We start from the raw sequence: 13,515 nt of genomic DNA on the forward strand, positions 1-13,515 counted from the left end.
CGCCACTTGCGTTTGTGTGTGGAAGCAAATTGAAGAATCCCGACAGCCAGAGTGATGTGATCTGCCGCATCGCCATCTGGTCAGAGATCTGTCAGAGGGCTGTCGTCACCCGAAACCATTTCGTCTCCGCTCGTTTTTTGTCTTCTTTCTTTCAGATTTATCTGTCCCGTCTGTTTTACCAGCGACTAATTTGTGTTTGAACTGAAACGCCCGGTTGCTAATCTCAACTTCCAATCAATTAAACGCTCAACATCATCCTGGAGTACGGCGGGCTAAGGATCGCCAGCTGACGATCTCGGACAGAAGCCAGACAGCGAAACCGCGCATACTGATTAGAATCTTGTTTGATCGTCTTGCTAACCGTTTTCTCAATGGCATCAGAAGGAGCAGCAGTTCTCGGAAATTATTTCATCATCATATTCTAAATCGGCTGCTGCTGCTGCTGGCTGCGACTCAGTGTCCAATATGGCACGCATCGATCTTTCACTCTCACTTAGCACTTAGCTCACACGCTACACAATGAAAGGTGCTGTTTGCACTGTTTTTTTCTTTCTTTTCATTGCTAATTATATGAAACATAATTACCATTACACGCATTCACTCGGGCTTTAATTTGATTTAATTAATTCCGAGAAATACACGCGGCGGTCGACTGGGTAGTCGTCGTCGGTCGGTTCGGCTGCTGTTGGGTTAGAACACTCCCCCTTTGGTTTCCTCCCGTGTAGACCAGCTGGGTGATCGTGCCAAGTGGGGGTTAGATATTTTATTACCCGTATTGGAATCTAGGTGTCATCTGTCCTACTGTTTTTTTTAGTTTCGATCCATGGTTGCAGTTTCCAGAGACTGTCGTGTTGGCGTTGGGGTTTTCAAAAATTACATTGAGAGCTATGTTTACGCTGACAGAAATCTTATATCAAATTATTTTGATTATCTGAGAAAGGAGCGAATGATCCTAGCTTAGAACGAATTGAACAAGCCAGAATAAAATACAGCTTTCGAAAAAATATTTTTTTATAGTGTACATATTTTTTCTAGAACCACAATTTTATTACCTACGACTTTGCTGAAGACACCGTTTTAATCAAACAAGTCGTTATTCTGATATAGAAAATTTTATCTATCAGCCACATTTTTGGGTAGGCCCATTTGAAACAGCAACATGAACAGCGGATATCATAAAATGATCTTGGGCGACATCCATTAAGTACGTCACGCAAATATTGATTAAATTTTACTTACCTTTCCCTCCTTATCGCAATTTGTCACACATTTAACACCGTGCGATGGTCTATTAACATATGGTCAAATTACGATTCGGGGTGCTTTACCTAATGTCCCAGAAATAAACTAACAAAAAACGAAAAATAACATTTCGGATATGTTTCAAAATGAAACAACTTTTTTCGTTTTTTCGGCACAGATTCTGTACTGTACAGTTTTTGTGAAAAAGTACGGATAAGTTGAACCGACTTTTGGAATATCGTGCCATTCTTGTTAACCCCCGCTCTTCAATTGACACCTTCCATGGCAATGGTTAAACAGTAGGCACGAGCGACCATCGCCTTGCCTTAAATCGCTTCGGGTTTCAAAGGGGCTCGAGAGTGCCCCCGATACTCGAGCTACACACATCATTTGATCTATCGTCGCTTTGACCAACCGCGTTAGTTTGTCCAGAAATTCGTAGTCATGCAATTTGCCATAGCTGGTTTCGATCGATTGTGCCGTATACCGAATTAAAATCGATGAATGAGTGGTGTTAGGGCACGTTGTATTCGCAGCGTTTCTGCATAACCTGCCGAACTGCAAATATCTGATCCATGGTGGTGCGGGCACCCATGAACCCGACCTGGTAGTGCACGACTGCAGAGTATTCGGGAGAGTACCTTGTAGGCGGCGTTCAGCAGAGTGAATGCCCGGTAATTGCAGCACTCCAGCTCGTCGCCCTTTTTACTAGATGGGACACACAATACCATCCACTCCTCTGGTATTCGTTTTTCCTCCCAAAGCTTGACAATGACCCAGTGCACGACTCTAGCCAGTGTTTCTCCACCGTATTTCAATAGCTCGCAGGGGAGTTGGTCCACTCCAGCAGCTTTATTGTTTTCCAGCCGGCCAATCTCCTCCTCCACCTCCAGGAGATCCGGGGCTGGAATCCTGATGTCTTCTGCTAGTGCACCAAGATCAGTTGCCATACCGTCCTCGCGCTCTACTGCATCGCCGTTTAGATGCTCGTCGAAGTGCTGCTTTCACCTTCCGATCACCTCACACTCGTCTGTAAAAAGGGTGCCGTCCAAGCTTCTGCACGAATCGGCTTGCGGCACGAAGCCTTTACGGGAGCTGTTCAGCTTCTCGTAGAACCTGCGAGTGTCGTTAGCTTGGTACAGCTCTTCCATCGCTAAGCGATCTCGGTCCTCTGAATGGCGCTTCTTTCTTCGGAAGACTGAGTTCTGGTTGTCCCGTGCCTGCCGGTATCGTTCTACGTTCGCTCTCGTACGGTGTTGCAGCATTCTCGCCTGTGCTGCGTTCTTCTCCACGACTAACCGTTTGCATTCGCCGTCATACCAGTCTTTTCTATAATTCAGAGCCCTTGTACCTAGCATAGCTACAGCTGTGCTCCCTATAGCGGATCGGATGCTCCTCCAAGCTGCTCTTCCGTGGGTAGCGCTACCTCCAGCTGCTGCGCGTATTCCTGTACAGTCTCGGCGTCCCGCAGTTGCTCAATATTTGGTCGCGGCGTTCGACTTCGGTAGGTGTTATACACCGTCGATAGTTTTGAGCGCATGCCTACGGCTACTAGGTACTGGTCCGAATATTTATTCGCACTGCGGTAGGTGCGAACGTTGATGATGTCGGAGAAGAACCTGCCGTCGATTAGAACGTGGTCGATTTGGTTCTCTGTCCGTTGGTCGGCAAATCTCCAGGTAGGTTTGTGGATACCTTTCGGGGAAAGAAGGTCGTATAGGCGATATTTAATAGAATGTTTTTTCTCTCATACACACTCGTATGGAGGTGCGGCACAGTGATGTGAATTCAATTAGATTGGTAATAGTGGATCTGGCAGGAAAGAATCTAAGGTGCTCATGCGAAACATATGATTCTGCTGCCCGGAAGAGTTCTACGTTCATCAGTATCTCGAAAAGCTTTAAGCCAGCGCGTATTGAGGTTTGATTACTTTTTTTTAGAACTGGAAACATATTCGACTTTTTCCAACATTCCGGGAATAGTGCTTGTGATAGAGATAAGGTAAATATGGCTTTATTGGCGCACACAGTTCAACGGTGCATTTCATCAAAACAGTCAGGTCCGGCGATTCATGTAGGTGGTATGGGTAGTAGTGCCCACTCGGAAAATAAAATAAAGTTGTAAAGTTTCTCAAAGAAAAGGATTCTTTTTTGAATTGTCTTGAATTTGTTTGTTTTCTCTGATTTATCAATACCAGGCTTGTTGTAACGAAAGAAGTATTTTTCTGATTTGTCTCAAATCAAAAACTATTTGAAAACTGCAATTGTTTAGAATCGGCTCCATTACGTGGCGATTCTATTTTCATTTCCAGCTTTTCAAAGCAGTAGCCGCGAAAACGAAATTGATATTTAAAAAAATAACAAATATCCGCATGATAATAAACGCGTCTGTTCTGCAATCCACGTGAACATAAGGTTACAATTTTCAGTCATACCTGCTAAATACTCTTATAAAAGATTTCCTTTTCAATCTCAAATTCTTTTTTGGTGTGAATTTTTTCCAAACGATCAAATGTTTTTGAATGTTGGCTCCTAGATAAAAAATAATATAGTTAACGCTTGTTGGTAATTTTTAAGTCTTAGATTTAATATACTTTGTATTCTGCACCAACCTGAATTTAAAAATGTTCGAGCTGGGAGTGTCTCTGGTGTGTTCTGGTGTAGCTCAAGTCTCTTAGCGCAAAAGTTTCCATGTCCCTGAAAATGAATTTTTATAAACAATTTTTTATGAAATAACAGATCTCGGCATTTCATGCATTTATAAAAAGTTTGCAATCGAAAAGGATTGGTTTCGGAAACTTCGAGACTACTCTTGTGCATTTTTTAGGTTTTTAAAAATGTAAGATTAAAACGACTGTAAGTGTAACCTTATCAGAAGTCCGATTAGTCAAATTTTAGATGAAGACTTTTTTCGAGAAGACAAAATTGTTGAGGTTTGCATTAATAACATGCTCAAAAAGTGTCGATTTTTCATGGGTTTACCTTAACACGTACTGACGAAACTACCCATACAGCATCAATCATAGTAACCCATGAATCAGCAAACAAAAATTTACTCGAACTCTAACCGTAATGGCTAAAACAGTGAAGCTATTCCGTTCAGAAGTGTGTGCAATCAAAAAACGTTTTCCCGCCGCGTCGAAAACGGACATCGGACGGAAAAGGGACACTGATTACGTTTGTTTCGGTATCTACAACATCTTGGCACTGTTGGACTGCAAACAGAGCATTGGAAAAAAGACCCGTTCTGGACGGCCGATGACCCTCAGCGACAAGTAGCTCCGAAGAATGCTGAAGAGGAAGGCCGAGGGAAAAGTGGCGTACGCTCGATCGGGAGATCGGTGCAACCGGCCAAACAGTTGAAAAGTACCTGGCGAACATGGACATTAGAAAGCGGCAGACCCGTCCATTGGTCTCGAAGCTGCAGGCAATGACGCAGTGGCAGCGGCAAATAAGATGGTCCAGTCGATTTCTGGCGAATCGCGACGTGGTGGTCGACACCGAGACCTATCTCACCCTAGATGGCAACGACTGGCAGGGCACTTCGTGTTTTATCTCCCCCACGAATAGCGAACCTATACATTAGAGAAATGACAAGGCACTCACCGTTAAGGCAACTGTCAACATCAAAACGGGCGAGCTGTATAAATTTGCATTGCCGTTATCAGTTTTGATGTTGACAGTTGCCTAAACGGTGAGTGTCTTGCCATTTCTCTAATGTATAGGTTCGCTACCCACGAAGGAAGTGAGCTCTGAGGTGAAGTTCGCGGTGCTCTGGCCGGATTTGATGTCGGCCCACCATTCGAAGCAATCGTTGAACTGAACTGAGAACTGAAAAACATGCCTATACGTATGTTTTCGTCCACCATGGCGAATGTTTCTTGTAAACTCCCGAAAGGGCACTCGCAAGGGCGTGAAACTACTTCTGCAAGTGAGCTTATATAATTACCTTCCATGGGAAATTCATTAAAATCTATTATCGGTCTTGTTTTAATTTCTATCACCATCCGAAAAAAGTCCATTTTTTTAATGCAAACATTACTACTGAACGAAATTCGAAAATCTAATTTCCCTCAAACATTCCATTGGCACCCTATAATTGATGCACTGTCGATTTTTCGTGAAGTTATGTTCAGGTATCCGTATCAGTACCCCCCCCCCCCCCTCCGCCTTTGTCACCCATGAACTTCCCTATTCCTTACTACCCACTCGGGAAAATAATGTGATGCCGGCCCTGAAAACAGTCGAAGGAGTTCCATCTGGTCCAGGCGTTTTCGAGGACTTCCATTTCTGAACAGGTGCTAGGATATCTGTGTTGTTGTTTGAACATTGAAACCATACCAGATTGGACATTGGCAAGCGCGTTCTTATCTTGCTGATTACTGCATACTGCGTCGTTTGATATACTAGTAATACGTTTTGCAAACAGATTACATATTCTTTGATGGAAGCTCGTGGTTTCGCAGCCCAAAAATATGCTTGAAGGCAGACCATGTTCCTTCCGCTTTTCATTAATGAACGCCCAAAACCGTTTTGACTGAGTTTTTAACGTTTTTTGCATTCGTCCTCAGAGAGCTCGGTTGTAAAATTTATATTTGGTGCTCGCTTCAATAAATCTGTTTGGTGGTGGAATTTCGGTGGTTTGAGTAGAGCCTCAAAGTTCTAGAGCGTTGTTGCTTCAGATAACGAATACGTATGTTGGTCCACGGAGGTGCCATTCTTGGGAAACGAACTGGTACGAATCTCGAAAAAAACTGCGTGAGTGTTGCGATAAAGAATTGAACTGCCTCGTTTACGTCGGAAGCATTGTAAACTGGAGACCAATCGGCAGACAAAAGAGCTTCTCTAAGGCCTTCAAAGTTGGCGCGTACGATATCAAGAAGTTGATCGTCAGGGGGTTCACGGAAGCGCGAACACCAACAGTGAAATTATACCGAACATTTACAGGGTGACAAAAAAGTTCGGTCACACAGGAAAATCTCAATATATCAAAAAATAAGAAGAAAATCTGAATCTGGCTTTCATAGCTTTATTCAGTAACTCATAAAGATACTTCACAGACGATATCTCGGAATTACACCACCTTTCTCTGATCGCACCAGCTTCAGACGTCTCGAAAAGTCGTCGCAAGCGGCGCGCACGTGCTCCATCGGCATCTCGTCCCAGATTTTCGTGATAACTCGCTTGAATTGCTCCAAATTTGTTATTTTATAGTAGTTCAGCTTCGACATCATGTATCCCCACACGAAATAATCTATTGGATTCAGATCCGGAGACGACGGAGGCCATTCATTCTTCGAAATGAAATCGGTCAAGTTTTCCTCACACCACGCCTGAACAACCTTTGCGGTGTGGGATGGGGCGCCATCTTGCTGGAAGCAGTAGTAATCGTCTTCAAACAATAGTTCAGCTTGAGGCAGAACATTTTTATTCAAAACCGTGTCCAGGTAGTACGCTGCGTTGATTTTGACACCTTCATCGTTAAAAATAAGAGGCAGTTTACCTCTCTTGCAAATGGCTCCCATCACTGACGTCTTATTTTGGAATCGGGAAACGTTCAGCTTGTCCGCAGGAGCTTGCTGGAGGCTCACACTCCAAACTCGATTATTTTGGCGATTGACTGTTTGCTCCAAAACGAACAGCTTCTCGTCCGAAAAAATAATCTCGTCATCTGCGCGCCAACCGAGCAACTCCCGCGACCGTTGGTACCTTTTGTCCTTTGTAGCTTTGGTAACCCCATGAACACCCTGTTGTTTGTACGGTGTAAGTTTTAAATCCTTGCGCAGAAGCAGGCGGATTGATTCTCGGTTCATTTTAAGGTTCCTGGCCAGCTTCCGTGCAGATTAGGCGGGATTCCGGCGAATCAAGTCTCGTATAATCTTTTTCAGCCTTGGAGTCCTTACAGACCTTGGTCGTCCAGATCGTGCCTTGTCCTCGGTGCCTTCGGTCTCTAGGTTCCGAAGTATGGTCCGGTACACAAACTTCCGGTTGATTCCGAGCGGTTTTAGGTGTTTGAATATGTGTCCGGGTTTGTACCCTTTCACATATTCAGCGATAACAGCTGCTCTTAACTCTGCCATGGCTCACAACTCAATGTAAACAAATTGCACAGAAACGAAACTCTGCCACTTTGGGCAGCCTGCCACTTTGGCAGCTTTGTCACCGTGTAAAACATAACATTCAACGCACATAGGAGTACGTAGAACAAAAACCTGGCCAAAATTATTTTGATGACTTTTCAGATAGCAAAAGTGTCTTTACGTGGTTTTATTTCTGTCAAGCTTCATATTTAGACATAAAAACTTATTATTAACAAGATTTCATCAAGATCTAATCACCTAGCAGTGATATATCAACTTCTCTCTGCTATTACTCTGAAATTCTATAAAGTACAAATATGGTAAGAGCTTGTTCTGGTGAATATTTTTTTGTCAATAATATCTATTATCTGCTACTTTTAAAGCGTCTTTTAAATCACTCGCTTTCAAAGGATCGTCTGATATGGTCTTAATAATGTTGGAAACCGCAGTGCTCCCAGTAGATCATTGAGTCATGGGAACTGCGTAACTCAACTCTTCCAATGGTACAATTTCTTGTTTGCGTTTTGCGTCTCTTGCTTCAATCACTGCCATCAGTCCTTTGCTTGGACGACATAATTGGGAAGCTTCCAGCTACCTTTACAACATTATGGTTAAGCTATACCATTTTTGTCATATTTCGAAGCTGTCAATTTTAAATAAACTAACTTTTGAAGCGACTCTGCTGACATCTTAAGATCGTGTGCTTCTTGGAAGATCATTGTTTTGATCTTTTGTGGTGACATTTGAGGGTTTTTTTAAGTTTTACCTCCAGAATTAGGATCTTTTTAATTATCGGATGTTCATAGCATTGCGCAATCAACCCGAATAGGGTATTTCTCGGTAAGTTATCACGAAATATGAAAAAACTAATCAAATTTTTACAATCGATGTAAGACAAAGGCATGATGAATGTACTCATTCAATAAAAACAAAAATTCAGCAAATCTGAATGTCCCAACTTCGCATTGGTCGTAATTAGAAGTGGGTGAGCATAGGGCAGATTTTCTTTCTGGTACTTATTGAGAAACACAGAACCTTTCCAATGGTGGGTGAGTTTTTGGTGGGACTTGCTGGGAACCTGAACAAAAATCCTTTTTTGTGAAAAAATTGTCGATCGAAAGAAACTAAAAACACGTGTATGGTAATGCCTTGTTTTTGACAAGTTTTTTCAACCTATACAACACATTACCGACACAAATTTACTTAATATACCTTCGTTGTTACCGCCCATATTAAATTTACGCACAAGAATCACTTTAAAGTTATATTAACATGAGTGGAAGTTTATAGTTTTCGTACAACAATTTGTGACTTATTCTTAGGCTTTAATTGATAACAAAGTTATGATAGTTACGGTAGTTTGTAAACAACTCAGATATTTTCAAGGTGGCCTGCATACGAAGTAGTAAGTATCAGAGAATCCAAAAAGGATCAATATCATGAGGAACACTTGAATTATATTTTTCGTATTTTGGCCAGGTTTTTGACTGAAATACTCCTAAGTGCAACATGCCGCATTTCAATGATCAAGGAAAGTGATTCGCGGTACCAAATTTCTAGAGATCCGAAACTTCGACTGTATCATTATTGTTGTGAAATGTTTATTCTATTAACAAAATGGTCGTTCGTTACGATTTTTGCATCCTGGTGACTAAGTGCGCTCAAATGACTTCTAGAAATCAATTATGATATGTTTTAAGTACTTAAACAAACAAAAACCACAAAGTCCAAAATCGGGCGAGTTTGCCATCATTTGTTTAGAATTCAACTAAGCTGTGAAAAGTTTTTTTCCATTTCTGTTCCGAAGAGGTCAAATTTGTTGAATATTTGTTCGGCATCTTTACACTCGCAATCGAAATATTTATCCAATTTGAGTTGATTTATGTTCAGTTTGATTTGGCACCCAAAAACTTGGCCGGTCAGAGCTGGGGGTAAACATTTTGTTCGTTTCACGAGTCTCGCCTGACGGACACAGTCAATCGTGTAGTAAATTACCGAAAGTGCGTTGATAGCGTCACGGATGATAATCCGCACCATTCAGCTCTCAATCAGCTTCGAATGTACTGGCGCACACGAAAACCTCCCTGGGGAGAGATCGTAAATATTTGATTGCCGCCTGTACGTTTTTAGACGGAATCAAATCGTTCGAATCTTCGCTTCATGGTTGTGCGGAATCGGCTCGCCATCGCGCACGTGCCATTCAAACGAAATTTTGGAATAAAATTAAACGATAGCGATTGCAAATCATGTTACACGTACAAAAATTCATCGTTTCTAAAAATTGGTGGAGAATTGCATAACTATTTCCACTTAAAATCTAACCTATGCTTGTTAATATTCCAAGCAGTGCTAGCCATTCCATCACATCAACCCCATTGACCTCTGCGCTTACCATACCGTCTGCAGATCACGTTTGATGAAGACGCTGCTGAAATAATAATAATCGAATCAAAAATAATTACGCGCCATAACACTCACCCTCATCGCTGTGCGGCGCTACCACAGCCAGACAAGGGGAAGTGAGGAGCGAGTGACTCCACGGATTATGACTTTTGTTACGATCATCGATGCTGTGCAGTAGAAGAACGCACGCTGTTACGACGTCCGCTGCGGTGAAAACCAGTGGGTGGCATCCGTAACGGAGTAGCTTCGTTTAGCCGCACGCACGCTAGTTTCGGATTTTGGATTTCGGTAATTTTGAGGGATAACCTGCTGATTTGCGGTGGTCACATTAGAAGGGTGCTCCCGGCGGGGAGTTAACCACGAATCGGAGCGGCTTCTTTTGGAATACGGAACGGAGATCGTTAGATACTCGTTAGATTGTTTTTTGATAATAATGTAATAGAGTCGAAATAAAATGAAAACGTTGGGCAGAGCGTTTTAATAAATTTCTTATCATGGTAAAAGTTTGTAGTAGTTTTTTTTAAATTTTATTTTGTAGCTTCTGTTTTATATGTTATACAGGGTTTTAGGGAGCTCACTTAAAATACTTTGAGAGGTAATAGAGGACCCTATGTGATAAGGCCAAAATTTAACTACTGCAGAGTTATTCACTTTTTCAGTTTTTGGTTATGTTTGCCTTAAACGTGGTCTAGCACAAGAAATGTCAGAGCTAGCTGAGAAAGTTTCCTAATCAATAGTGTCTTAAAACGTCGAATAAGAGGGAATAGAAAACACTCCGAAAGGAACTAATCTAAAATCAAATGTTTTTTTGAGAAATAAACTGCCATTTTCTCTCTGAAATGTGCGATAAACATGGGTTTTGTTGTTAACTAAATTAAACATTGAAATCTACTCTACAAGCTGTTCTTTGACACTAAACATCTAATTCTTTCAGTTTAGCTGCTATTTCACTTTAAAAGCAATAAGCTGCCCCTTGATTTAGTATTGTAAGATTCACAATTTTCTGCTCTACTGTGTACGCGTCGTTTACGTCTTGTACATGCATGTCGTTTACGTCTTGTGCATGCACTGTATACTAGATCAAATCCTGCTTGGATTTCGTTCCGTTTCATGTTAAATCAATTCTCTTCATCAGAAGCGACAACGTTGAATAGAGTTCAATTTATGTTTTTTTTTCACGAAACGGCTAACTCCGCCTGTTACGATTCTCTTGGTTCAGTTTAGCCTTTACGAATAGACTTGAATTATTGAGAACTGTAGCAGAGGGTCCAAAGCCCCTGTAAAGGAGGATGGTTGCAACAGCTCTTAACCATGGCTGTTGCGTAAAATCCAATGGTTAAAACCCCTAAGCTAAGGTGTTATGCGGCCCGTGCCGATGGATGACGTGGTGGGGGGGGGGGTTTAAGAAATACCCAGCCTCTAACGGAGCCTGTGGAGTACCAGGGCACCCTTCACAGTAATTAGCCCTTACTGCATCACGCGGGTCACTGATGCAGCGGACTCTTCTTTACCCAGCGACTCGTGGGAATTTTATGAACGACAAAACTTCACAAAATTCGGCCACCGGCAGCCTTTCTTTGCCGGAACCCATGGACTCATCGGAGCGTAGTCCAATAAAAACAAACGCACCGGGCAGAACGGAGGAGATGGAGCATGAGGATGATTTCAACCTCGACAGCGAATCGCTGAACGGAGGACCCTCGGCTTCATCCTTAATCCTACTTTCTCCACAAGGGAATGACGAAAGTCAAATGGACTTAGTTCCCGGTCCACAGAAAAGGCCCGATGACGAAGGGAAACCCGAATCATCGGCACCCCTTGTCAAGCGACTTTCAAATGCGCAAAGGCGGTGACTGAGCAAAAATCTTCGCTCCGGTCTCTCGTACGAAGAAGCCAGGAAGCTGGCCCTCCTTCCAACAGAGCAGCCTGCTCAATCGAACCAAGTTGCCGTCAAGCGACAGCGGTCGGACGACTTGGTGTCACCAAACACCAGTACTAAGTGTCCACAGCCTAAAAAACTGCGGAACGGCACTGGTTTGGGGTCATCGGGTTCGAAGCCGCTCCCGAAGGCCACATATAGGGACATGGTGGGAGCTATAAGCCTTGCGGTTACTTCTGCTACCCACCCCAGCTCCCTACTCACAACGGACCAGCTTCAGGCTGTCCGGACCTCCATCCTCGATCACATTGCGGACCAGGAAAATCCAACCACCAAGCCCAAGTTTAACGGTTGCCATCTAAAAAATGGCTTCCTGCAACTTGCCTGTGCCGACAACGACACAGTGCAGTGGTTGGAAAGGGAGGTACCTTCTCTCGTACCATGGGAGGGAGCACAACTTCGTGTATACCACATGAAGGATCTGCCGAAGGCCAGACGGTATGTCGGTTACTTCGCGGACAGTGCGAACTCTCCGGACGAGAAGATTCTTCGTTCACTCCAGAATCAGAACGACCATCTCTCTACCAAAATGTGGCGAGTCTGTAACCGCAAATTGGTAAAGACCTTGGTCGAACTAGTTCTGGATATTGACGAAGAATCGGCCAAACTCGTTGAGAGTAGAAATTATGAACTGCACTACGGTTTCGGCAAAGCACGCATCCGAAAGGTAAGCGGAAGGCCGAACGTCACAGGCGGGAAAGACTCCGTCGCAATGTCAGGGAAGGTACGTGCGGGTAACTCCTCCGGGAGTACTCTGCCACCACCCAGGCAAAACGATCCTGCGAATGGGCTAAAGGTTCGCGTGGGAAACTCCTCCGGGAGTGCCCCACAACCACCCAAACGCAACCCTGCGATTGGGAAGGTACGCGCAGGATGCTCCCCCGTGAGTGCCCTGTCACCACCCAAAAAACGCAACCCCGCGGCTGCTCGGACGGTTCCGCCGAAGACTCGCAAGAGTGTGAAGCATCAACCACCGAAAAGTCGCACCCCCCGGAGTCAAAAACCGCCACAGTGTGCGCGACGACCTTCTGTTGCCAATCGACTGCTGCAACCGAAGCCGAACAGTGAGGAAGAGCAACTTCCATCAACCAGCCAAACCGCTGTTGGCAGCCGTCAGCCAATACCAGGATCATCTTCCGATCCGGACAAAGACGGCAACTTCACTGCAAAGTGAGCAGCCTTCGCTGCGTGCAAGCGAATCTCCATCACGCAAAAGGCGCCTCGGGTGTTCTTTGCAGGAGATTCGCCAAAGAGCAGCTAGCGGCTGCTTTCATCCAGGAGCCGTGGATCAACGAATCCAAAGTTCTCGGACTTAACGCTCCTAACGGTAGGTTAATCTACTGTGACACGCAGTCCAAACCAAGGACTGCAATTCTGCTAAATAGAGAACTAAAATTTTTACCTATTACAGAATTTATCCAACGCGACGTCGTTGCCGTCACGGTTGAAGTACCGACAACCAGAGGAAAGCAGGAAATGGTTGTCGCGTCAGCCTACTTCCCGGGCGACCAAGGTGATATACCGCCACCCGAAGTTGCTGCGCTCGTGCGGTACTGCAAGGCCATCAACAAGCCGTTTCTGATCGGCTGCGATGCCAACGCTCACCACACGATCTGGGGCAGCTCGGACACCAACACCAGGGGTGAGTACCTACTTGAATACCTTACTCCTAACGATGTCAATGTATGTAATGTAGGGAATAACCCCACGTTTATCAACGCTATTAGACAGGAGGTCCTTGATCTCACTCTGTGTAGCGCCTCTATTTCTGGAAGGATTAAAAATTGGCATGTCTCCGATGAAACTAGTTTGTCGGACCACAGACACATCGTTTTTAATATAGAGGCTAACC

At 43.9% G+C, this 13,515-nt stretch overlaps 1 protein-coding gene across 1 annotated transcript; it reads left to right on the forward strand.

Annotated features, from left to right (window-relative positions):
• Nucleotides 1-11,593: 11,593 nt before the first annotated feature.
• LOC129733943 (uncharacterized) lies at nucleotides 11,594-13,139 on the forward strand. The gene is made up of 2 exons (XM_055695568.1): nucleotides 11,594-12,990; nucleotides 13,075-13,139. Exon 1 carries the CDS (start codon nucleotides 11,809-11,811, stop codon nucleotides 12,835-12,837), a length of 1,029 nt encoding a protein of 342 aa, XP_055551543.1. The 5' UTR covers nucleotides 11,594-11,808; the 3' UTR covers nucleotides 12,838-12,990; nucleotides 13,075-13,139.
• The last annotated feature ends 376 nt before the right edge of the window (nucleotides 13,140-13,515 follow it).

This window comes from Wyeomyia smithii, chromosome 1 (assembly GCF_029784165.1).
Source record: "Wyeomyia smithii strain HCP4-BCI-WySm-NY-G18 chromosome 1, ASM2978416v1, whole genome shotgun sequence".
Taxonomy (NCBI): domain Eukaryota; kingdom Metazoa; phylum Arthropoda; class Insecta; order Diptera; family Culicidae; genus Wyeomyia; species Wyeomyia smithii.

What these genes read in the sequence shown, in the direction of transcription:
- LOC129733943 (XM_055695568.1), top strand. Translation starts at nt 11,809, where the DNA reads ATGGTGGGAGCTATAAGCCTTGCGGTTACTTCTGCTACCCACCCCAGC.